Source organism: Anarrhichthys ocellatus, unplaced genomic scaffold, assembly GCF_004355925.1.
Source record: "Anarrhichthys ocellatus isolate YVR2014 unplaced genomic scaffold, GSC_Weel_1.0 scaffold9, whole genome shotgun sequence".
In the NCBI taxonomy this organism is placed as follows: domain Eukaryota; kingdom Metazoa; phylum Chordata; class Actinopteri; order Perciformes; family Anarhichadidae; genus Anarrhichthys; species Anarrhichthys ocellatus.
This window is the reverse complement of record NW_022280039.1, coordinates 4,611,804-4,639,432: the sequence shown is the minus strand read 5'-3', so window position 1 is coordinate 4,639,432 and position 27,629 is coordinate 4,611,804. Positions and strand designations below refer to the sequence as shown.

Sequence of the window (27,629 nt, the reverse complement as noted above, 5' to 3'; positions counted from 1 at the left end):
ACCCTGCTGCCCCCACACATTTCACACTCCCATCTCCCTCTGTGTGACACCTCCCAGGACGCATATGCATGATCGCGTCATTGATGCCTAATTGATACTTCCCTATTTATCGTCACCTTCCCTCTCTGTCAGCTGACTCGGTTCTCCATGTCGCTTTGCATTTATGGACTCCCGGCTGCCTTGATCTCGGTAATTAGAGTTTATGTGCTAATTGGTGTAAATACAAAGATGGGAGTTGCAGGCGAACACTTCACACCGCAGCTATAAATTGTGGCTCTGATAAGTGTGGGTTGTAGTGCTGAGGGGATAGAAGTGTCTCTAGGAAAGTGATATTTCTGTCACCAGCCCTCGTCCTTCTTTACACATTCAAAGCGCAGCACAGCTTGAGAAAAAAAATTGGGACAGCTTAAAGACATCTTTGCATGGTCTGGCTTTGAAAGTCTCATTCAATTTTGAATGTCAAATGTCATAGTTAGGTTATTTTAAGACCAAGTTGTCAACAGACACCAAAGGGCAAATTTACAAAAGGATTGCACGGCTTGTACGACTACTAAACCTGTGCAAATAAGACAAAAAGAAAATGAGTAATTCTCAAAGCCCCTAACTGTGCTGCCAAGCAAATAGGTTCACGCTTCTCCTGCACTATTTGCACGTATTTAAATTCAGCAATATGCATACATTAGGCACAAAATTGACCCCTTTCTATGCAAATGAGCCTCAATGCAAAAAACATTCACAAAAAAATCAAAAAGATCAGTTCTAATGGCAACACGCAGTAACAGTGAAAATATTATCATCTTCAAAGAGTTGGTGGTAACTGAAGGACTGACTCTATTACTGATATCAAATCCCAAATACATGTTCTCTCTGTCACAATTCCTTGCCTGAAGTTTTAAAGAATGCAACTGCACCTCGTTGGTCAGGATCTTTCTTTTTCTCTCTGCCATTGTTTTGCCTACTGTGTTCTTGGCACAAAGGCAACATTTATACTTTGCCACATGGATCATTACAATCAGACGCAAAAAAAAAAGGGCAAATTGTACACAGCTGCAAAATTGTACTCTACTACAAACGTTGGTCTCCAGAACTCCCATTTGAATGCAGTGCCATGTAAATAGAGAGGAGAACCTACAAATAGGAACAACAGCAACTGGGTGATGCTTTTGTTTTGAAAATATCTTCAGACTATGGCACAATGATGACTAACAACAAGGAACTATAAATGACTATCATTATAACAATAATCATAATTGATTTTATATTTATGGCATGGAAACGCAAGCCACATGCAACTAGTTTTACTGAAAAACCAACGAGTAATCACTTTGCATCAACAGAACTGTTTCTCAGCACAGTATGGTTTAATGCAACAAACGTGATGGTGCACTGTCATAAAAATGGTACACTCATGAATGGACTTAGTCACTCCGGATTAAAAGGTCAAAGACAAAAATGTTGTTAATGTAGTTGGCCAAGTCAGTAATGGTGGTTACAATACCAGATTCATACCTTTTAGGTATTTCTGTTAAGTTCTTATGAAATGCAATCTGTAACAGTAAACAACAGAAGATTAAGTCAACAGTCAGTTGTTATCATAAAAATACAACAACCTTGAAAACTGTACAAATGAAAGAACTTACAGTAGCTGCTTAGAAATAACAATACCAGTGAATTTTAATGTTGTGATTTTATCCTTTGACAGATGTGCTCCGAGTCGAAATACCAAAAAAGAGTCTGTGTGAGTCTTCCCATCACTATATAATATGTTTCTTAAGCCATCTGCTTCAAAATGCTCCATTTCACTGAAATTTAAGACACAATTATGCAGATATCAAACAGCAAACTTTTGCGCTGATTAAAATCACGGTCCAACTATGTGCTTTTCACATGCAACACGCAGATGCATGTTTCTTTCTCTCCCTTTTCATTTCAGCTCGGCTCCTTTTAAACTGCGTGTTGTCAGCAGATGTCCTTCTGACGGAGACAAAGAAAATGAGAGGGGGCTGGATATCATCAGCATAGAAATGAGCCTCCTTACGACACCGCTTCCAAGGCACAGCCGCAGCGTTGCTACAGCCACTGCACTACCTTTTCAACTTGCAAATGACAGTGTCACCAAATGCTATCCTTCCATCAATCAAGTCGAGGGGGTCATGAATATACAAAAGGCAAAGCGGAGACTGGCTGCCTCCCGCAGCTCTACTTGGCCCAATTATACAGGCTCAGCTTTCTCCTGTGAGCTTCCACTTTTTGTTTCAGTCTAAAGGGTACAGTCCTAGGCAGCCCCAGGCTTAATCAAGGTAGGTCACGCATACTGGACCTCTCAAGTGGACTGCAAATGCAAGTTAAATGTGGACACCAAATGTCATCTTTCTTTTACATCATTACGACTGGGGGGGCAAAGACAGCAGGGGTCAGTTCTGCACCCCCTTGCTCGTGCACACTCTGCCACATCCCATGTACTGAGGTCCTCCTCTGTACTAAAACACCAGACCAGACCACTAGGCCGCTGCAGCCCCCTCCTCTCCTCTCTCTCTCTCTGCGGCAGCCTGCTTGCCCCTTTCTTTACCCCAGCTGTCAGATCATAGTAGTGAATTAGCATTCTAACGGATACGCCTCAACCCAGGGACGAATTAGCACACAGGAGTAACTAATGACCTCCCTGCTGCAAGTGGACCTTATAGTCCACGGCACAGCTGATCAATACCACCGCTTCAGCTCAGCTTACCCTCTCTTTGCTCCTCTTAGTCTTCACTGACATCCTTTCCCAGTCTTAGAAAAGATATTAAAGAAATTAAAAAATAAACCAAATTATCTTAGGAGTCGCATGCGTTAATGCTTATCAAAATAAAAACGATCTTGAAGCTCATCAATACACCTGAATGGTGACTGTTGAACACAAAGAGTATCGCTCAATATCGTCTCATTGTGACGTATTCATTGTGATGGAGAATGTAAACAAGTCAAGTCCAAGTGTTAATGTAAGTAATGTTACCTGATAGCATCAATCATTGAATACAGTAATTGTGTTCTTGCTCTGTGTTGACAAAGTGTTTGCGAGAGCTGACTAATCAATCATCTCATTAAAACTGATGATTCTAATTGTTTTTGATGAGTGTGGCACTGATGCAAAGGTTAGGACCATTTGAAAGCCTGCTCGTTGAATGGATGCGTCGTAAATTTATCACATAAATGTCTGACACTGATGAAGCAGGACTGGACTTTCTCACTTAGGAATCACTTATTTATGAATAAACTAACTATATAATGGCCGTTTTCTGCCTAGACAGGGGAGCCAATGATAGTATGTTCTGTAAAAAGATGAAAAGAACTCGCTGTCAGTTTTGTTTATCTGAATTTAAGACCTTCTGAAAACAAATTCACAGATAAAATATGTTCAGGCTCAAAATAGATGCAACATGCAGTTTTGAACCAGCTTTGATCAGCTTTTTTGATGTGTTAATGTGTCAGCTGAGGCACAGCAATCAAGCCACAATAAGTCTCCGAGGACTGTGAGAAAGCATAGGGTTAATGTGGGCCTACGGCTGAGAAAATAAATTACTCTAAATATGTAAGTGGTCGTTGGAATGGGCCCTGTAAGAGCAGAGTGGGTTTGGGTAAACCAACACTCTGTCTGCAGTAATTTATAGACAGCTATGATAAATACTATTTGTCCATGACAGTCACATGAAATAATAAACCATGGATGGCGATAAACATTACTAAATCCTGACACTATTGATTTATAATGTCTAACAGTGACATCAAACCAAACAACTGACAGAAACAATGCCAGGGCTTTAGGAGCAGTTTGTCAACTATTAATTCTGTCAAAGGGGGTTTTGCTCTAAGCCGAGAGCGCTTGTCTTGCAGTTGTCAATCCCTTTGCTGGAAACGACTGCAGCACGTCCGCGGGTAAGGGCTCTAGGCACTGCTCCGTTAGCCCTAATTACCCCCATCCCTGCTTTGGCAACGACAAGACCAGCCTCTATTAAAATGCATGTTAATTATGCAAATTATTAATTGGGCTGGTGCTTGAGGATTTGTGTTTATGCCCGGATTAGAGTTAATAACTGTATCAAGCTACGTTTTAAGCCTGACCTATGACAAGTAATGCTGAGGTCCTGAAAGGGATATTTTCCAATACATTACCCTCTCTTCTCTTCCAAGTGCATTCCCCATTACAGCAGGCTGAATAAATGACACACAGATTCTCCTACCTCACAACAAGAACCAGGCAGTCTGCATCCACACCGTGCGCTGTATAGCATCATACAACACTGCTGGGCCACATTGCTTTGTTAAATGCTCTAGTGGAAGCACAGCAGTTTATATTTGCTGGTAACTCGTGTACAAAAGGCAGACTCCTAACACACACGGTTAGATAAACAGTTGAGCTTCTTATTTCATTGCAATCCAGAACTAGCTGTCAGGCTAATTGCACACACCTGTGATGGGGACCGCACATGCTCTGTCACCACCTGCCATGGAGAAGAGTCAACAACAGTCTGGTCATCCAGTTATCACCACGTTGAAGTAGATATCATAGGAGAGTCACATGTCTTGTACTCTGTTCCAGTAATAAAACAAGCACAGTGGTCATACTTGGTTGTAGAGATGTAAGTGCACACGGCAACAACTCATGGCTTTCGGAAAAGCTACAAGATGTAGGCTACATATCGCCAATTTCTCCTTTTATATGCATATGTAGGCTACTGTATATGTCTCGTGCAATTGTGCTTGTATATGTTCATTACAGATTTGCGTCGGCTCCACACATCCACATCCTGTCTGAGCTTGCCAAACCTTTGGGAGCTCTGGGAGCGCTCGCTCGATAGGGTTAAGCCTGAGTTTGTGTGCCGACAGTCATGCATGAACGAGGAGCTGCTACACAATACCCAAGAGGTATGAAAGGGGTATCAACTGCCAAAATCTTGCCATTAGAAGACCAGATAAACACTTCATCTATCATTGTGTTCTGCCTTTTGTTTACGTTGTTTCATTTTTTTTGCAGTTCAAAACACAATGTATCGACATTTCACTCAGATTTGATGGTCGTTACTGTTGACAATTTTGACGTAAGCAATAGACCTTGATATGATAAAAGACTACAGGTGAAGTTTTGTGTTGTTGTTGAATACTGTTAGCAAACATTTTGCTATCAGTATTACCATCACTAACATTCGCTAGTTGTATTATGCCTGAGATGTACCTGAATTCTGTGCTAGCAAAGCAAGGCTTAAACAGCTAGCTTACTAAAACAGCTAGCTTACTAAAACAGCTAGCTTACTAAAACAGCTAGTTTCATAAAACATCTAGCTTACTAAAACAGCTAGTTTAATAAAACATCTAGCTTACTAAAACATCTAGCTTACTAAAACATCTAGTTTCATAAAACATCTAGCTTACTAAAACATCTAGTTTCATAAAACAGCTCGGTAACTAAAACTGCTAGCTAACTAAAATCCATCCTTTGTTTTAAACTTAACAAATGTTGTTTTGGAGCATTTTTGAGAAAATCCTCCCTACTTTTATTCAACAATAAACAGACATAGAGGGTGTCGGTCCCAGTGTCAGCCAGTCAGCAGTCTTTTCACTTCCTGCCACGACTGAAATGGTTAAGGGCGCATTAAGCTGTTTTGCTCAATGGCCCTTGACCAATATAAAGAAGTACTGAGATAGCATGTTCTGATTTATGCCCTGTGAAGACATTATGAATGCATGCAAGCACATGCATGAACACCGACACACACAGTCGCTAAAAATAAGTAAACGTAAAAAGATAGATAGATAGATAGATAAATAGGTAATAAAACGTATAAAGGACTAAATCCGTAAAATTGCAAATAGACTTTCCATTTATTTTCAACACAACCTTTTGTTTGTTGGATCTAAATTATAGCTTGATTAAAGTCTAACAGAGGGCTACAGTAAATCCTGTGTGAATGTTTGCTGCAGTTCCTCTCAAATGGGAAATATTGATCAGTATGATTTCCCTGGGTACTATGGAGCTGTAGAGGAAGAGTGAGAGACATTATTTAAGGGACATGGAGCCTAAGTTGAAAAAAAAGGAGAAGGAAAAAAATAAAAACGTGACATTATGGTCTATGCCTTGAAACATGACTCAGTCTGAGTGGCCTTTGATGGTAAGGCGAAGGTAGTTCATCATTGTCTGCATGGGAACCAGGGGGGTGGTTGTCTTGTGTTGATTTTACATTATTAATTTGAGGCACACAAGGTCATTGAGGCCGCTATAGTCATGAGAACCAGTTGTTATCTTAACACAGCTGTCGGGCTGAATCTGCATTGACTGATTATGCCATTGATTGGTAACACAGTGAGACGGGAGCCTTTAGGATACTACTCCGAATTTAGAGCCTTTTCAATGCCGTGATTGCATTTGGGTGCAGAAAACAACCCCTTAAAAGAGGCCTTATTATTTGTATTTTACAGTCTTTGGCTACTGTGTCAACTAGCACTGTAGCTCCAAGAGCATTGTATAACCATCTCTCAGACACCTTCAGTCTGCTGTAAGCAAATCAAATGTAAATGTCAAATTGCTGCAAACATATGCTAATGCAGGACAAACCTCATGTGTGAGGCAAAGGGGGGTAGAAACTAAATAGAAAATAAACATTACAAAAACTGTGAAATCTTAAACAAAGGGGGTTGAATCCTGAGCAGCTGGCATGGAATGAACTCTTCTGGAGAGGGAATGCCAGTTTCAGAGCGCCCCGAGCATCGATTTGGAGCCAAGGCAGTAAACAGCTTTTATCAGCAATAATGATGGCATAATCCCAGCTAAAGAGGAAAGTAGCATATGGTGCAAAGCTTACAACTGCAATCCCAACAAAGTAGGGGGGATTTTCATCACTTTGTCCACTTGAAAGACACTCTGCCAATTCATTTTTTCCTTCCTTCCAAGGATCATAATATACCCTGTAAGATTAACATAACTCGTGTAAAATACAGACATTTGTCTCATCCGTTGACTCTAGAACAGTAAGATTTATGGATCTCCACAACGTAAAATTTTACTGCAAATACTGTAATGATATGTACACATTATAGTACATATAGGCTTTACAAGGTGAGTCACTGTTATTCTGTATTACAATCGTGCATATACATATGAAGTACGGCTATAGAAAGTCATCCGACAGCAGCAAATTAAAAATGAATTTCAAACAGTGCATATAGCTGCCACCTACATTGAAGTCAAACAATCTTTGCTGCAATGTCTTTATTTCAATTGTCATTTCTATCCTCCTTCATTAAACCTATCAAGTCTTCCTTTTGATCAGACAACCAAGGCCAGAAGACAGCTCTTTTCCAGCTAGAGTGCAACGCTGCCAAGTAGCCCTCCAGACTGGCTTCAACCTCTGTCATTGATTTTCCTCCAAGCTGTGACCATTCATTGTTTGTGACATTCTCCTGTCGGCTCTTTAACACCCTTCAACCAAATCAATTTCATATTTTTGTCAATGCCTTGCAACTGGATGAGCCAGATGGGAAGGGACGTCACATGATTTAGGATGTCGATTTTTCTGGCAACAGTTTTATCTGCAGTTTATACAAGACTTAGAAAGCTGGCACGATGGGTTTATTTAAAGACATATAAGACAAATAAGCTGGCATACGTTGTCGTAGAGCTGAAACAATTAGTCGCTGATACTGTATATAAGTTGATTGACAGAAAATAAAAATGGCAAATATTGTATTAGCCAATGAATGTTTTCAGTCATTTTTCGTAAACTAAGACAGTGTGCTGCTTTTCTTTGTCTTATATCTTAGTAAACTCAATATCTTTGGCGTTTGGACAGTAACGCTATTTTCCAAAATGTATGGATAGTGAAATAAGGTATTAGCTATAGCACTACATTGTTGTCTCTGCTCCCAAACAAAAATCTGTGGAATTCAAGTCTGCAATCATCAAAGCTCAGAGGAACATTTGTTGATCATCAAAGTTTTAATGTCAGCTTTTTGTTAACAGTTACCATGGGTAATATCAGTTAACAATTTACTTTATTATATCTGAATCCGTTTATTGTTATCGTCCGACTTAAGTTTATACACAATTATGCAAACATGGACAGTTTGACGGTGAAACCTGATAATTGCATCAACTTGTGAACATAAGGAACGGGCAGATTATCTGTCTTGGTGTTTTTGTAAAAACACTCTTTGGTGGTTTTCAAAATTGTATACCCATTTATAAGCAGCAGTAATAGTAATGTCAAAACTCTAACAAATGACTAAATTTATTCTTTGCGTCTTCATAAGGCTTGCAGACCATATGGCTCTGCCCTCTATTATTCTCCCAATATCACACACTAACAATGACAACAATAATAGCACGAGTGACCTTGACTTCCCGTCTGGACTCCAAGAATAATATTTGATAGCAATATTAAGTGCAACAATAATGAGATGAATATTCCCCATTTAGTGTAGACAGCTTTAGGACAAATTCTGAAGGGAGCGCTGCCTGCTGCAGCAACATGCTGGTCACTCTTAGTTGTCAGGGCTGATTTATTGCCTCCTAGCTGTTCAATTTCACATTTTGTCCTCGTCATATCCCCGACTCATGATCATTCTGCACTGACCCTTGTAGGGCAGGCAGGGAATATTGATAAAACAATTATCTGCTTGCCGTTCATTTGATTTTCCATTTCAATTACGGATTGGAGGAGGCAAAAAGAAAAGATTGCGGCATTGATTTTTTTTCCCCCTACCTTACAACAGGAAGGAGGCAGGCTTTGATGGGATGCTTTGGTGACATGGAATAGAGGCAGGGGAAGTGCACAGTATAGCTTTAGGCGCTATGCTTCTCCTTTGATGTTGCTTTGCTTTATGGACCGTTTGTGAATTAAGTGTGATTTAGCATGGCCAACTAATAGTATTTTAAAATGTACAAAGACATACAGACGTTGCATTCCAGACACATGCATCCAATTTGACTGAAGGTTATCGGACTGATTATTGATTTTTCCGATTCAAATGTGATGAGTGCAATAGGCCGGGGTTTTCTCCACGGGGGACCAGCATGTTCACACTGCTGCTGACCTGAGGTAAACACTGTATATGCCGTGCACTCTGGAGGCCAAAAGGACCCAAAGGTCACAGCAGTTTGTCAGCGACACCATTCCACTCTCTCCCGCTTTCTGATGGTCTGCCACTGTCTATTTGTCACTCTTAAATGACAACAGAGTTGCATCATACTTGTTTTTCCTGCAGCACTGACACAATGCTCCACCACCTCTACATTGTGCAATATTGCACTGTGATGGAAAGCATAGTGTGGGGACGATTTGAAGGCATGTACCAGAAAATCGCCGCTGTAACAGATAAAAGTAAACCAAACGTAGAAAATACAGTAAGGGATTGAATTGGGGGAAAGTGTGTGTTAAATGCTGAGTTTCTTGAGAGCAAGCCATGTCAAATGAATCTATTACCACATAAAGTAAATAGATTCTTCTGTAAATGATTTGGAACATTGGTAATGGGTAAAGACCTAATGGGAATCCTGGTAAAATAGCCTTTGGGGAGCCTGGGAAAATCTGCCTCAGTGAAGTGGCCGGCTCTTGGCCAAAAGCCTGTGTAGAGGGAAAGGGGAGGGAGGAGAGGGGGGGGGGGAGGGCAGAGACTTCACAGAGATGACAGAAAGCAAGAGAGGGAGAGGGAGGCAGACAGAGAAGGGTGAGAGTGAGAGAGCAAACTCTCAAGGAATCTCTACCCGTGGATGATGTTAAGTTCCACTGTTGAGCATAATCGCAAAAAAAAAAAAAAAAATGTCGAAGACTTGAAAGGGCTGATGATAATGCTATTGCTGTCCAGTGATCCAACACGGTCACAGGCAGCAGCAGCAAGGCACAGTGCTGTACTACTTCCTATACTGCAGTCCGCTTCGGCGAACACGGAGGCTCCCAGGGGATTTCACATGGCTGACCTTAAATAAGTCTGGCTTTGATCAAAGTTTAGCACGATCGGCCTGCTTGCTACAGATCAGGGGGATCAGGGAGATGAGACCTGGGCTAGGAGGTCCTCGCAAAGACTCCTTCTCAAAGCTCCACTGCACCCTTCCAACACCGGATTATGTTGGGCAATTAAGGTAATGAACTGGCTAACGTAACAGCGCATAATGATCCTTTTTATCCTCGTTCTCTAAGGTGCCTCTTGTAGTCTCTCTGACACATCTTTCTCTGTATCGCTCAGAAACAGCTTTGCATTCCGTTTTCTGTCCTGCTGGTTTGGTGTTCCCCGATACAGGAAGTGATATTGCAGGTAATTCAAGACGAAAGAAGTATGTCTGTGAGTAAAACAGACAGCGATCAGGAGTACACAGTGGAGCTCTTGTTCTTGGGATAGACAGCAAGGACAGGCCAGAAAAGTGAGCACAGGCTTGGCTTGAGAAGTAGAAAGCACCTGTGTGTACAGTGTGTCCTGGTGCCGCCTACATACGGGTTAGCGTCCAGGCTTCGCGTCTATCTGTGCGGCGGTGAAAAGCCTGCATTCCAGTTCCCCCAATCAACCTCCCACCCCATCAGTGCACAACTTGTCTGCCTGCTCCCTTTTCATTTGAACACATTTTCTAGCCAAAAATTTCACTTCAATCTCACCTCATCTCTCCATACTACATTAACCCCTGGCAATTGCCTTCCAAATGACCCCATTAAGCTGTAATTGCCTCAGCAGGCCTGCTCCCTCGCTTGTAATTCTGTGCAGCGAACCCACCAGACGTTCCCCCGGCATTGTTTCATGTTCTGGCTCCCATCAGCCAGTTCAGACGCTGACCCTCCCCTGCACCCCCCCTTTACTCTCCCACCTCCCTCTCTGTCGTGGCCGGAGCTGTTGGTGTTCACCGCTAGCAGTGCCACTGGCAGACTCTCTCCTCGTCTTCACAGTGAGCTCACACAGGAGGCGCGGTGGCCTCAGTTCCTCCTCACAAACTACACTCACTGTCAGTTACACAAGCGCATACACTCACGACAAAATAAACCTCAACCTGGCTTCTTATTATGTCATTCCTCTGCCTTTGTTTCATAAACACAGCACTTGCACAGTGCACAAATCTGCGTGACTCAAGATGAATACTAGAAACAACAACAACAAAAAAGATATTTGCTTTTGCCGTTCAGAATTTCTCTCTGTGTCAATTACAGAATTAAGTGTGTCGTAATGTTTGTATGTTAAACATGTATGTTCAGTTGTCATTCGGATGCTGTTGGGTGCAAAGAGTATAGCCAGCGATGACACCTGCCGTAGCATCCCCCAGCACAACTGCACCTTTTCTGTTCCCACTAGGGAGTGGATGTCAAGGCTGCTCAACTTTTTGACGAAGGCCTCCGTGGATAACTAACGCACAAATGCGGATAGGTGGAGGAAGTGATCCTGACAGTGATGTATTGCAACTAGTTGCAGGTGTCAAAATGAAGATGCTCTGCCCGCCATTGCCGTGCATGCACTGTATAGATGCATGCATGCAGACAGACAGTCTGTGTCCCTGCATGTTCTTTTTTTGTGAACGCACGTCCCTCTGCACATTGTGTTTGTGTACATGGGTGTGTTTATGATGCCTTTAAGCCTTTACATGTGACCTGGGGGGACTCGGACTAATAATCCATTCAACACTCCCTCCATCTCAAGCAGCACATCCTCCCTGCCGCCCATAACAGATTGGTTAGCTCATAAAGGCTCTCCGCTGCCACAGACTCACACACTGCCTCTGTCTGCCCGTCACCCCAATCACACAATCCTCCAACATATATTTCTGTAGATCAAAAAAAAAAAAAAAAAAGCTCTTTAGAATTGTGGAACAACATATCGACAAAATACAGTTACATTGATATTCCCTTTTTTACGCTGCAGCAATTTACTGTGATTTTAAACGTGGATTGTAAATTAATTCTAAGCCTGAGATACACACGCTTTCTCTGAACGTACAAACCTTCAGAAATGCTTTAGATCATTCGTTCTCTTGTTGCCCGTTTATTTAAATTCATTCTCTTTCCTAAGCAAATGTTCCCAGGAATATCAAGGTGTTTTTGTTGCAAAGCTCTAACTGATCCAGGGGGATTTGCTTCCAACAGCCTGTCTCTCCCTCGCCTTTCAACACAAAACTCTGCGCTCCAATCAAAATGAACCACCAGGGACCCCCCCCCACCCCCCTTCCCTCCCCCCTGAGCTACGCCTGCTCCGAGTGCTGTGATAGCAGCCTCTCTGCCATTGATCGCGGAGTTTAGCACAGAGCATGCATGCCACCGTTAGCGGAGAAACAAAGACCTCTCTCCCTTTAATAGTGGCGCATGCAGTTAATGCAGCTAATGTCGTCTGTTTTCCTCTGCCCTGAAGAATGAATGAAAGAAAGCAGATAGCAATTAAAAAGGTTAACGAGGGTGCATGTCGAGTCACAACTCATCTTTTTCACACAAATCTTTTTACCTCATAAACAGATTGATATCTTTTCGGGTGCACATTCACTTGCCACAAGTGATAAAAACCGGCATTCATGTCTTACTTATAATTGTGTTCCACGTTGCAAATCTAATTGTAGACACTGAATTCAAAAAGGAAACACAGCTTTATTGATCCACCTAACACAGACCAGGAGGATCTCATGAATTAGGAATGAGATAAATCACCATTAACCCCGGAGAACCCAGCTTGTGGTCGACCACTGACATACCCCACTGATCTTTTTTTTTTTTAAATAATCAGGATAATTCTTCCTGGCAAAGTATAACTCCTCAATGAATACAGCATGTGTCTGTTTATTTAATCAAGGGTTGATTTACTTGTGACAGAGAATAAATTCTTCTATTTTCTGTGAGCCTCTATAAAATTGCCATCATTTTTAATTAATTCTTAATTAAAATATATTACACCACAGCTTCTACCCATCTCTCTTGATATTCTAACATAATCAATTCAGAACCATTTACATATCATTAATTAAAAGCTTTCCTCTCTCATCCTTAAAATCATAATGAGGGCCGATTCCTCATTAGTAACCTATAAGGGAGAAAATAACAATACAGTAGAGAATGGATGGCGCATTCCACAGTGAGTCCTTTGTCTCAGTGTTTCTGAAAAGCATTATTTTTACGCTTCTCAATTGGATTCAAGAATTACTGAGTCAATTTTGCAGACACAATGAAAATACGTGAAGCAACACAGGCTTCCTCAGTATTAGCTTGTGCCTCCATGCTGCTTAAAACAAAGTCAATCGGAGTCATCAGTCGTAAAACAAATGTGGATTAAATTGTAGTCATACTGCAGAGAGCTACAAAGTAGAATCCATCACTACTTTTTTTATGTATTTAGCAGTGCAATGTAAAGGGAATTTTTTTTAATTTTGCCATAAAAAAAAGAAATAATGAATCCTACACAATTATTGTCCACATGAATTTGATGTGTCATCTGTGAACAATGATGCTGGACCAGAATAAATAAATGTCCTAACCTTGGACTTTGTTTACAATCAGCCTGCAGAAAAAACCATGGTAGTTTGAGTAATAAACAAAACATGAATATAAAAGCCAGTTCAGTACTTGTTGATATGTCATGACTGCATAATTCAATTTCAGCGTACATTTTAAGTGCACCTATGCAAACAATAAGATCATTTATTATCGAGCCAACACGTGCGTACTATCTTCCCATCTTGAGCTCTCTCTTAAAGAAGAGTAATAATATGAAGTAATGATAGGTATTGTTATGCCGAGGATCAGGCATATCCTGATTTTTATCGCCTGTCTCTCACAGGTGCTCCGGCGTTACTTGTCAGGACTACATGTCTGGATCTTCCACATGTCAGATAAAAATCGCTGCACTTGGTGTTTCGGCAGCCTGACAGCAATTTATTTGAATGTTTTGTCACACTGGTGTTGGTGCATTTTGTGTGGGCTGCTCACCGGAATGGCAACAGCTCGTAGCTTCCTGACACTTGTGCACAAACACACACACACACACACACACACACACAAACATACACCTGGACTAGCACAAAATCCCAGATGCACACTGCATGTGCTGCACGTCTACTTTTGATAATTAAAACCTGTGTATGTAAGATGTGTTGGTAAACTGAACGTGTTCATTATTATTTAACGCCCAATATAGCTGGTGACACTACATCGTTCGCACACTTTTAGAGAAATACACGTTTTAATTTACACCTTCGTGACCACACACACACAATGAACCCAAAATAAAATGTCACACCATCCAGTAAACAGTCGATATACTAAGGTGAATCATAAAAAATGTATAGTCTACATTTATATGTAAACCTTCTTATTTTTTTCTACTTTTCCACCTAGTTTAAATACATGAAAATAAATAACACACTTGATTCAAAGCATGTTAAACACAAACCTCGCTGCAATCTTGTGATTCTCTGAGCTGACATGGAATATTGAGTAAGTTAATGAATTCCTCTCAAAGACAGGAACTCTATTTTTACACCATGATAATTAAAGTACGACACAGTTATAATTTACAGCCCTCGCTTAATTGCATAGGAAAAGTAAAATGGGAGAGGTCTATGAGAGGAGATTAAATGTGTGTGTGTGTGTGTGTGTGTGTGTGTGTGTGTGTGTGTGTGTGTGTGTGTGTGTGTGCGTGCAAAAACGAGTGTGTGCTTGTGCCCCTCTTCACTCAAGAAGAGTGAACGTAAAAAAGAGCTTCCTGTGCATCTAAACAACGGGCGTTGTATCTTTTAGCATCATGGAACGTATCAAAGATTAGGTAATGAAATATGCACTGTCCTATTTTTCTGCTACCAGGCCCTTTGACAAATCGTGTACAATCCAAAATCTCCATAAATCACTATTAAAGACAAGTATATCATCACCAGCGCATATATCTTCCACAGCCTGACCCGTACACTAATGAGAAAAGGCCCAGACTATCTTGTCTGATTAATTAATTCAAAATGTCGGCTGTTATTCAAATGTGAGGCTGGTGTTATTTGAATAACACTTGACAGCAACGCCTGAAGAAATAATTTCTGGTTTGTGAGGCTGCTGCGGCATTACTGATGATGGCTCATGGAAATGTTAGAAGCTGCGGAGTATTTTTTTCCTTTTTCGCTTTCCCTCCCTCACCTGCTCAGTCATGATAGTTTCAAGAAGTATTTCATTACTTCCAAAACCCCCCCTCTCCCCCTTCACAATTATGGCTCTTACCGTTTTTTTCCACAGCCTGTCCTCTCTCTGTGTTTGCATTCCCTCCCACAGCCGGCCCAGAACTACAGGGCAGCGCTTTGGCTCTGCAGGAGGCATGCTGGCAAAGAGGAAGGTCATGGTTTTTACAACTGCAGCTCCCCAATGCTGACAGCCCGTGCTGCCAAAGTGACACACTCTGTTTGGCTTTCCCACGTTCATACAGCACCACAGCACTTCGTCTTTATCACGGGGCACACCACACACACACGCACACACACACATTAAATCAGCCTCAGAGCTGCATTCCCTGTCAATGTGCGACACACCGATCACACGTACAGACATAATCGCAAAATATCGCAACAGACAGAAGTGGAAATTATCCTACTCGGTGGTGCATTTTTTTATTTTTTTTGCAAAACCCAGTGGAAAGGGGGCAGGGGAAAAAAGGCACTGGAGAAAGAAAACCATGGACGTACGTGCTAGGGCCTAGGGGCAGTGCACACCCCTCTATCGCTTTCCTCATCAAGCATGGATTCTAATCAGGGCTGGGGAGATATAAGACGCTCAGTCATCAAATAAATTAACTCTGCCACTCCATGCTCTCCTTCAGCACCCGCGAGACGCCTGCCGTGCTCTGCATACTTACAGAGGCTCCACGCACCTCACCTTCACGCCACAACCTAGCAGGCCTGCCATTACACACACACACACACACACATACACACACACACACACAGAGACACACACACAGGTTAAGAACTAATCTTGAATATTTAGAAAAGGAGAGAAACCACACCTCCTGTCTCTCAACAACTGATGTTCATATTCACATGGAAAACTTTTACATAATTGCATTAAAAGACAACCTTTGGGACATTTCCTGCAAAGAATGCAGGTATGTCCCACATATTTGCATGAAGAAAACTAGGCGCACACGAGTGATAAATATTCTCTGTAGACCAATGCTGATTCACAGGGTTGGCGAGACAGCGTAGACATGTTTTTTTTTCTTAAGAATCTGTGCAGTGTGCTGCCATTCATCAAAAGGAAGTGCAGTGACGAACAGTAAGAGAGCTCAATGTCGGCTCGGATCACTGACACAAACAATCAAAGCTGACACAGTCTTCGTATAGCACCTGCCACTCCAGCAACACAAATAGATCAATATGAGGGGAACTCATTCACTGTTTCAAACTCATATCCTTGCACCCACATCATCTTCCAGATGTAAAAAAAAGTGCATGCTTAATACATATCAATCACTCTGACAGAGAAAATGCTTATTTGAGGAGCCAACGTGAGGCAAATACGCCACGTCAGCAGTATGTCCGCTGTCAAAACTTGCCATTTGAATTTTCAACCGCATTGTGGGGAGACAAATGTCCTTAGATATCCCTCACATTGCAATTTATATCATTTTAATGCACGCTTTAATTCTCCATTACTAACAGAGGAAGTACCTGGGAGGGTGGAAACACATTAGAGAAAGTAAGAAATGAACAGAAGGGTCTGGGGATCTCTCTAGCAGACACAATTAAATATTCATGTCTCTCCTCCTAGGACACAACAGATACAGATCATTATCATGACAACAGCACACCACCATTTTGTTCACACGTTTTGGCTCCAAATCAACGTGTGTGTTCAAAATTCCACATGAAAAGAAGACACTCTCAACTCCAATATTAAAATTATAACGGCTTCATTTCACTTCAAATGACCCTGAATGAGTTATGTAAAATATACATGTAACTATCAGCTATTAATTATTACGGTGGAAATTATGAGCAGCGTGGTAAAGATATACAGGTAGTGTCTCTGCGAGCCACATGCTCATGGGACAATACACACCGGCTCCCAATGTTAGTGAATCATTCCAACATTCATTACAAGTGCTCCGTCCTTTCCTGCCTCCTGCTTTAGGAAGAAAACAAGAGAAGAATAGCAGTAATGTACTCTGGATGACCTCCACTTTCTAAAGAGAGGAGAAACCTTTTTTTATTTTTTGCTTTTCAATCCCCATCAAAGAGGAGCAAAAAGGAGGGACAGCATTCCCCTGCTCGCCGTCATTAATCATAGCATTCTGGGAGCAAGCGCATATTAATTTCTGTCATCCCAAACATCATTTGGTATTGTTATGCCACGGCTTAGTCCTCATTCACCAGCAGACGCCGGCCGTTCCTCCTGGTTTGAGGGAAGACAGGGCCTGTGTGGCTGTGTTTCAGAGCAAGAGGCCTTTATCCCTGGGGCTCTGACACCAATTAAGCCATTTCACCGAGAGACGAAAACAGGGCCCGCCGTTTCACTGTAACATGAGCCAGCACCTAGCTGCTGGCCCCTCGCCATCTTTCCATTGCTTCAGACACAAGAATATGCTTCAAGGACTTAAGAAAATAAAATGATGTTTGTGGATTGGGCATACTTTAATGACCGCTGGCAAAGTTAAAAAGAGGAGGCATTTTCAGGTGTTGTGCACTGATCACCAGCAGCAGCAGCAGTCCAGCTTCTGTATCATCGGCTCCAGCAACCACATTACTTAAAAAGATTCTAGATAAATGTTTAAACTCACAAACAATTTCAAAACAATGTGATAGTATTTTGCCACGACTGACGAGAAAAATGCTCAGTGTGCAGTTCCTTTATATCCCCATGCTCCCTTTATTTTTCCCTTAGTTGCCTCTTGGCAGGCAGCAGAGTGGAGCTTGTCTTAGGGCGAAAGCAGAATAATGCAAGGTTTGTTATGAATTAAATATTAGAAATCTTAACACAGCAGCCAATAAGAATTATTTGCCTTATTAAAGCAGCAGAAGACGCTGATTAAAATTTCATTGCATTGCAGTCTTTTTCCCATTTCTGCCTTCAATTTATCATTGTAATGTATGAAACATGTGGAACAATGGCATATGGAACAATGGGAAGACGGGCTTCTTTTTCAAGCTTGCAAATGAGGAAAGGATTTCTTTTTTTCTGCCTTTGGAAAACAATCGTGTGCAAAGAAAAGAAAGGTGACAACAACGTATCATCCTGTTTTTGTCAAGTAACAAACTGCAGACTGCTGCCGTGTCAAAATATTACAAGTGAAATTAAAAATGCGTACATTTACTGACTTCTGCCCCTAATTCTTTCATCACTTCATTTACAGAAATCCATCACCTGTAGGAGTAAAAGATCCACCGACGCATGACAAAACAGTCTAAAATACAAAAACATAGAAGTATCGCTAGATCCTTCAAAATAAAATATTAATACAGGAGAGGTTACTCGAGCAAAAGCAAAATATAGCGACAAAAGCGGGATTGTTTTCAGTGTTCTTGCACTCACGAATGATAGGTCATTTAGTTGTCCACATGTAATGTGTACAGAGTAAATGAACATCATGGTGTCTACTGTCCCATGAGGAAAACTCTTCCCTGAAACACTAGAGCTAATGAAATAGGGACCTATAAATAGCAGTCATTACTGAGAGAGGACTTGCTTTGCACCAGTCTTTCATTCTAACCCGTTTTACACTAATAACCGGCTCCATGGCATTGCATAGACTCGGCCATCGGGTGACACAGTAATGAACATCATGACACTGGAAAAAAAAACAATTTCTTTTTTCGTTTCTTTTTTTAGCTGTAAATAAATACAGGTAACTGAAAGCATTCACCCTAACCATAACCCTATCCTATAAAATTACATAATAATATTGTTTCTCATAATCATGAAAGCATCAAAAGTTAATTTCATCTTTTGCATCTGTGTGTTTCATTAACACGGGTTGATGGGTTTTTAATTTTCTTTCTGGTGCCAAGAATGAACAAGGAAACGCTTTCTTTTTTTGTAATCCTGCCTCATAAAAAAAAGAGTGAAATATTAACAGTGTGTGTTGCTGGCATTAACTTTATTTAAACAATTCCATACTGTAACTTCTGGAGAAGAAACACTTGGCTATGTCTGGCTGGTCAAAGGTCTTTTATTGTTTTGACAAGAGTGCAGCCCCGGTGATGCATGAAAAAAAATCCTTGGTAACTCATGCCGACAAGACAACAAGTTGTATCGTTCACGTTTAATCTATTTCTACAGGGGGTCATAGTTTGATCCAGCTTCTCCCTGCCTGCTTCGGGTTTATATTTCTACATTCAGCGACAGGCAAACGCCTCAAAAGGCAAAAAGGGGGCATGCAAAGAGTCTCAAACAGACACGCTGCTACTGCTGCAAACTCATTTCAATCAATCCTTCCTCTTTGCATCCCAAGCAGCCTCTGCTGGCTGCCACCGCCTGAAGATAACTATTTCACCACCTCTGTCATGCCTAATTAACAACTCAGATGTACAATTCAGAAATTTTGCAATTAACCTACTAAAATATTGTTGGAGGATGCTAATTGTTGTGCCAGTTGCCATAAAGACTCATTTGCATAACGTATGTGCAAAAAACAATTATGAGCTGTTGATCGCGCAGGAGCCGGCAGAAAACGCTCGGAGCGATGGAGGGGGAGCGAGGGAGACGTTTGCAAGATGGGTGCTCGTGTGTGTGCAGATGGAGGGACAGCACTGAATCATCGTACAAAAAAAAAAGATTTGAGGAGCCATGCGTGCAGACACCAGGCAGCACCGGTGCAGAGGCATCTATCTCCTCAGCACAAAAGCATTTAGCCTTCCAAATGAAACTGATGTTTATACTTTTTTTTTTTCCTCCCCCTTTCCTCTTTGTCTGGCTCTTCTTCTTTTCATCTTTTGCTGATGGGGAAACGGAGGGTATTTGGGAGCTACTTAGATAATAGCCACATCTTCCCCGGTCCCCCTCGTGCTTTAGAGGAGGAAGCACTAGTGGCCCTGCCATTGAGCCAGTCAGGAACCCAGCTGTGTGCGAGCCATTCGGCACAACACTATCTAGTCACTGCAGCCGCATCACTGGGGCTCTCTGAGACAAAAAGCAGCCAAAGTCAATTGTCTTGCCTGCTGAATAGCTTTCTGTTCTCTGTCATGCATTTACTGGAGCTTTTTTCTTTAGGACCGAGAATACCCTCAAGGTAGAAAAATCAAGTCAAACACAACATGTTTTCTATGTTCCATGGCTTGTAAATGGAATTATTTTTACTTTAGCGGCAGCTGCTATAATAATGATTATAATTATAATTATATTATTATTAATAATAATTATAATACATTTATATTATTAATATCCCAATTGGAATGAGAGAAGTCATTAACTTTGTCAGGGAACATTGAAATTAATGTTTCCTGTAGATTTCAGAAATGCTTACCTCCTCAGTCCTAACTCTATTTACTCCAGGTAATGCTTTTAGTCGGCCTTGCATGTGGTTAATTACAGGCTCATCCTGAACTGTATTTAATTAACACAGTCTCTCCTTGCTGAACATTATATATAATGCAGACGAACTGATCAACATACACGAACACGAACGCATGTTTAGCGTTTTTCAGGAGCCAAATCAAACATGTGCAACAAAACGCCGACATTGGCTCGAGAGTGTGAGTGTAGTCCCTCCCTAATCCACTGCTTTAAACACTGGATCGGAGCATTTATCAGCCTGTATCTGCCACACTCTCTCTCTCTCTCTCTCTCTCTCCCTCCCCCCCTACCTCTCCAGACCCCCTGTTTCTGAACCTGATGAGTCAAAGGTCAGGAAAACAACAAGTCAATACGCAGCCAAAAGAAGCGCCATGCAGCTGAGAGAGCTGTGGAGAGGGCTAAGCCTCTCTGTGGCACTCCGTGATTTAGCCTGTAATAGTTTTCTGTAATCTCTTTCTATTGATTAAACCTCACATCAAAAAAGAGTCTTGCTACAGAACCTCTCTTTTCCTGGTCAGAAATACCATATGGAGGTAATCTTTCACCTTTGTTATTCTTGCCGCTCCCACTGCTGCTGCTGTGAGCCTCTCCTCCAAGCACGAGAGCAAGACAAGGGAGTAGGCAGCAGGATAAAACAAACCCCAGCACAGAGGAATAACTGCAAAGCTCATCTGAATCGCAGGCAATTTTCACTCAATGCATTCATTGTCTTCTCAGGCGGTCTACAGGGGAAAAGGTACATGAATGTATCCTTTGTCCTGAAGCTGTTGGAAACATTACAATAAAACATTTTAACTGCCATTTTTATATATATATATATATATGTTCCAAAAGAAAATTATCACAAACTGAAGGACAAAGAAGTCCACTTGCAAACCGAATCTCACATTTAGCTTATCTAAATGCAAAACCAAGGAAATTTTGGGGAAAAAAACCCCTCCTGCTAAAAACACTCAATTTAGTGACAGGCAAATGACTTCATGCTGCCACTTAATCTCATTTCTTGCATAATGCTCTCTAATTAGCATATCAAAGTGAATTAATACTTCTAGGGCATTAGCAATGCAGAAATATGTTGTAGCTCTACAATAACAAGTTAGAAGAGTGCCAGAAACTTCCGAACACCCTGAAACGGCTTCAAGATCTCCTGCTATTTCTAGAAAATGGTCTTCTTTTTCTCCACGAGAAACTCCAGAGTAAGACTGTTCTCACCACTGATCACAAAATAATACTTTAAACATGAACACTAAAAGCTTTGAAGCGGAACCCTGAACTCACTATGTATCTGCACACTAGACAATAAGTATCGATAACATGATACATGCGCGCAGCAATTACGCCGATGATCCTTGGACCGCTTTCAAATGTATTATTAAAAAGTCAAGATCAGCCAACGGTGGATCCCATGGCTAAAAGACGGCGGCCCCTGTGCCATGTGAATGGACATGAAAGGGCCAAGGAAGCCCTGTGAACACAGGAGCCAGTGAAAGACTCACTGTGTGCTGGAGAAACAGGCCGGTCAACAAGGCCACCAGACCAGCTGAGCTCTGTCAATGGCTAAGAGGGGGAGGCTGTGACTCTAAACCACAGGTTAACCATGCACACACACACACACACACACACTTGTTCTCTCTCTCCTCCACCGTCTCATCTCTTTGTCAGACACACTCATTCCCGGGCACATAAAAAACGTACATGTGAATGTATTTATTTCACAATTTTGTGATTTTCATCTACTTTTTTCATGCACATTGAGTGGCTTATTTAAACATGAGAGCTCAGTTCACAGCAGAAGCATTTAAACTGGAGCCGTCATACAAGTTTCAACCAACAAATCGGTAGATCCTCCAATTAAAGTAACTTGCCGACTAATTGGAACAGGATTTTAATGTGACGTATAGGTTTAAAAATAAAGTCACCTGTTTAGTATGTTTTTTCTGTGAGGACTACATTCTAGAGAGGCAGCAAAGCCCCTGTGCTGGAGAACACTTTCACATCAAATCAATGGTCACATACAAAATAAAAGCTGGCATCTTGTGTGATGTGCGATCTGCAGCCTCTGTTTTTTCTCGCTCTGTCTCTTTCATTATGTAAACTCAACAGGCGCACACACACACACACACACACACACACACACTCACACACACACAGAGGAGATAACCTCGGCTAGACTGTGGACACTCTTGCCTGCCCCTGTGGACGCCACCTGTGTTGGGGAAGTTCATAAACTTTTATGATCTCTCCCAAGCCAATTCCCTCATAAACTGCACAAAGGTCACAAATATGACAAGGCATCAGGTTTGCTAAATTACACCAAACCCACAGCACTGCAGTCTTCATATATTTCCTTTGACTGAGAAAACAGTCAAACATTATATTTGGAAAGTAAATAGTGATGCAGAGTAGTTTGAACATTTGAAGCATCTGTTCAACTGTACTATGTTTCTATTTTTCATGAACAGGACAATCACATAAATATAAGGCATAATATACCTGGTTTGTAAAAATCTTTTATTACCATAAAAATCAATTATGTTTCATTTAAGAATTTTAAGAGAACCTGATTATATTATCTCATAAACATTACGGGGAAAGTGTACAGAAATCTGTCTGTACAAAGGTGACTTTTCAAAAATATAATATACCAAAGTTTAGGCTTTAGAAAAAGTTACAAGTCATGAAAACATTAGCTATAATTTCAGCAGTCTCTCATATATGTGTCTAATGCGTGCACACGCAATGCAGGTTTTCAACACTGGTTATAGAAATCTGCAGACTTGATACTTATTAAAAGCAAATGCCTAATATGCAATTATTCTTTCCAAAATTATTTTTCAATAATTTTCTACAAGTTGATTCTATTATTTACATTTATTACATTTGTAGGACAGGAGTCTGCATGCAATTGCCGTACAATTATTGACTGAGAGTGTTTTTTTGCCTTCATATGTTGAAAACCTGGCAATTTGTGTCAGGTTATAAAGCATGAATTCATTGGGATCTCAGCTATGTAGAGCATATGCTACGGGATTTCCCCATCCTGTTCGGTGCCAGGGTAGTGAGGGTGAAAGCTGGGGGTCACTTTCTGTTTAAATCCAAGCAACCAGTGCTGGAGAAAGATGCTCCTGCCGAAACCGTGGGGGGGGGGGGGGGAATCAACCTCTGCTATGACAACAGGAGTGTTTCTGTGAGGCACAATGACATATTTAGAAAGAAAAAAAGTGATTGATTAATATGGCCAGAGGTCTCCTGTAACCTGGATGCAGGCTGCCATCGGATCACTGGGAGGTGTGTGTCTGTGTGCTGTTGTATTGATGCTCCAATTTTATTTTTTCTTTGAGTTCATATTCAAACATGTTTTTACAGAAAGATCTTACCTGTCTTTTCTTTGATTTCACAGAGAACGCTGAAGAGTGCAGGTTTCATTCTGTGACAGTTCAGTCCATGTTTCCTGTTTCAGTATAAGACAAAATATAATACTGAAATAAATTCACTGATAAATCACATGTTAGACATAAAAAGTAAATGGATTAGATATTAGGTTTAGTTGTGACTATGTCATGCCTTGCAATGTTTCAACCCAAACGTCTCTTAAAAGTTATAATTTGCTACTGTACAGTAAAAAAAAAAAAAAAGTATTGGTTAATCGGGTTAGACTAATATATAATGTCCAATGACATCTAATTTATATAATGAGCCTACTGACAGGAGCTTCAATTTTCCAGCACAAGTTATAGTTTGAAGATATATGAACATATAGGACGTGTGCACACAAACTTTTGGAACACAAGCTCACTCAGGTTCAGTTAGCACATAAGCACTTAAAATATAATGCTGTTGTACCCTCAGTGACAACTTTCTCATGTGTTTATTATTTGCAAGGCAGTAAATACACCTCAGTGTATGATTATCATTAAAGCCACTTTAGCCTATTGTTATGCATGAGGGAGTTAAGTTAAGCGGGCCACATCTCAATAACGATGCGTTCAGCGTTTGTGCTTTTTTTAAGGGGGGGGGGGGCGAAGTTAATAAAACATATAAATCAACCAACTTTGCTTGCGCCTCGTCCAGACTTTGATCAGTTATGGTCATTATTTGATGGAGAATGTCACCAATGTCTTGCTTTCTTCCGTCTACGTCTGTCCCGTCGTGTCCATGTGGAGGCGGCAATGCCATGCCTCCTTGTACCGAGTGGCCAGCCAGACTGACACCGCCGATCGACTGCATGATCCGGGCTTGATCGTCCATACTAGCCGCTAAAGAGTCTGTGCACTGAGCCACACAAATTGAAAAACTCATATACGAAATCGGTTATAACACGTGCCGCAGATAAGAAGGATGCACGGCTGAGATTCTTCAGCGACACAGGCTACACACGTTTGTTTAAAAAAGAAAAAGCCGATAGCAGTGATGTTAAAGCGTAAATCTTGTGTCCAAGTTGCTGTCCTCTCGCTTTTTTACGCGCGGTCCAAAGTGCCAAAACGCGTAACTATGTTTGTAGAAAAATGCATAAATCTTGTTTCTTCTTCTTAACACTTCTTTGTCAAAATTGACGGTCCATCGTATCCGCGCGGATCCTCATGCCAATCTGTCTTTTCTCTGGGATTTAACGGGTGGTGTAGACAGAAACGCTCCTTGTGATCTCTCATTTATTAGCGCTCTTCGTGGGATTCCCGGCGCATTCCTTCTCCAAAATGTCCAAATCCTCCTAGCGAAGCACCGGCAACAAAAATATCCAATGTGGAAACGTGTAAACAAATAAAAAAATCTTGCAGGTGTTGCCAACTATAAATGTGCAGAAATGATTCCCGCGACAACTGACAGCATTAAAAAAAATACACAATCTGCGGCATAAGGTGTCCAAATGTGTCTATAAAAATATGAAATGTACAAAAAAAAGTTGGGAGATTTCGGTTTAAAAAAAAAAAAAAAAAAGCAACAACGAGAAAAAATTAATTAGGACACAACGCTGTATAAAGGCGATGCGGAAAAAAAATATCTAGCCCTGCTGAAATTTATGAGCTCCTGCTTCTGCCTGTGTGTGTTTTATGTTGTTTGATGGCAGCGGTAGTGAGCGATTGACAGTGTGCCAATGCCACTCACTCAGTGCAGACGTGTCAGAGCAGGGAACAGGGGTAGAAAAAAAAAAATACAAAATACAAAATACGAAATGAAAATGCACGCTCCGCCCTGCAGAGGAGGGGTCTATATTCTTGTCACTTCTCGCCTGAACACCGAAAAACAAAATGTTAAGAGCTAGTACTTAGGATGGTGATTATATTGATGAAAGCACGGCAGAATCCCCTCTCTCTTTCTTGCAGCAGCGACAGCAGGGTATCCTCGTTTCCTCACGCGTGCACGTGCAGCTATGTGCATATTCTCTACCAATAATAAAGATTTAGCCCTGCAACAACACAAGGCAAATGCATAATGAGAGTTTTATACAGTTTGATGTAGAACTGCATAGTCCCTTGTAAGCCTTGGTTCAAGCCAGGCAAGCAGTAGACATGTTTATATTATTGGAAAGTAAAGCTCCTCGACCAATCGCAGCCTAGAATGACGAAGACTGACGATCAGTGTGTCCTATAACTGGCAGATACATGATGCTGAAAGCCCACCCACTCCATCCCTCCATTTTCACACCCGCTCGCACAAAAGGATGGGAACTTCTGATTGGTCGTTGCTACGAGTGACATCCATTGCACGGGCAGGCGGCGCTGCTCCGTGCTCCTCCGCAGTTGCTATGGCAGCAGACGAGTTGTTGAGCTGGATGCAAGGCTGCAAACCCACTGCGCACCTCCACAATAAACATCTAGATGTGCGTTTGTATAGGGACAGAGTATATAGGGGGGTTTCATTACAACCACACAGGAATAAAGAGACAGGTTTGATTTTACAGACCTGGAGGCTCAACTTGCTGACACAAGGTATTTGTTTGATAAGGGCTTTCTGATGACCATAAAGTCAAAAAGTCAACATAAACAGTAAAGGTGCTCAATACTGAATGCAGGAGAAGTTTAGCTTCAGAGCTTTTTGACAGAAAGGGTTTAGTTTAACCCGAACATGATCTTAGCCCAAATCTCATCAAGTTGGTTTGTTGCTTAATTAAACCCAAGCGGACAGCTCCTGGTGAGAAAAGCGAGGCCAATATGGAAGTGCCGTAAACTTGCTTTATCTCTACTGGCCAGCAGGGGGCGACTCCTCTGGTTGCAAAAAGAAGACAGATTGTATGGAAGTCTATGAGAAAATGAGCCTACTTCTCACTTGATTTACTAACTCAGTAAACATTGTTAACATGAGTTTATGGCCTCAATCATAGTTTCAGGCCTTCTTTAATACAACATGATGTTCATTTCGTAAATTACGACTAAACTTCCGCAATGACACCGTGGTCCAGTAACGTTACGTCGTTTGCAGCGGTCACCGCAGTATGAGGGCAGCGTAGAGCTGCGGCCATTTGCTAGCTAACCAGTGGGGCACAGCGCACAGCTCGCATATACTAAACCACTCCCACTCTTCGTGCCTACACCTAACCAATCCAACCAATGATGGCAGTGAGAACTAGCCAAAGCGGGTCATGCCTTGGCTACAGCAGGATTCGTGTAGCGGCCCGCTTATATAAACAAGGAGCAGACCAGCTCATATTCCAACTGTCTTATGAACTCCTCTATATCTTAACATAGCAAATATTTGTTTGCTGCTACCTTAATGCTTTGAATACAGTAAATAACCTTTAAGGACAATTCTACTGCTTCATGTTGCCTCCTGTTTGCTCACATAATACATTTTATCCTCCAGCAGCCAAAGTAGACTTTGTGGATGTCATTTCTCCCAAAACTAGGCATCAGGGAATCAATAAATGTGTTGAACCGCCTAAAATTCCACTTGAAGAAATGTGCAATGATCAGCATTATCCCTGGAAAATCTAGCTGCTAACTGTCTGCAACATTTTTTCATCTTTGGTTTTTTATTTCAGTCTCATTCCTCTCTTATAATGCAGCACGCTGACAAGCTAAACAGAAGTCCTGTCAAACGTCATCCTCGTGGACTGCAGTTTATTCTGAGGAACCGGATCAGCTGGGGAAGAAATAACTTTATTGTTTTTGCAGTCACGATGGCAGTGAGCACATTCTGTGGAAATCCCCCCACAGCCCAAAA

The 27,629-nt window shown here is 41.4% G+C and overlaps 1 protein-coding gene across 9 annotated transcripts in view; it reads right to left on the bottom strand.

The window, feature by feature from the left end:
• Window positions 1–26,015, bottom strand: part of pbx3b (pre-B-cell leukemia homeobox 3b) — a 57,829-nt gene extending 31,814 nt beyond the window's left edge. For 3 of the 9 annotated variants that reach the window (XM_031848937.1, XM_031848939.1, XM_031848945.1), the window contains exons 1-2: window positions 24,523–26,014; window positions 23,849–23,922 (exon numbers count right to left, since the gene is read on the bottom strand). In XM_031848937.1, the coding sequence (XP_031704797.1) occupies window positions 23,849–23,922; window positions 24,523–24,770 (322 nt within the window). In that variant the 5' untranslated portion in view covers window positions 24,771–26,014. Of the gene's footprint in view, window positions 1–23,848; window positions 23,929–24,522 lie in introns of all 9 variants that reach the window. The other 6 variants (XM_031848936.1, XM_031848944.1, XM_031848942.1 and 3 more) reach the window with 4 other exon arrangements.
• Between the last annotated feature and the right edge of the window lie 1,614 nt (window positions 26,016–27,629).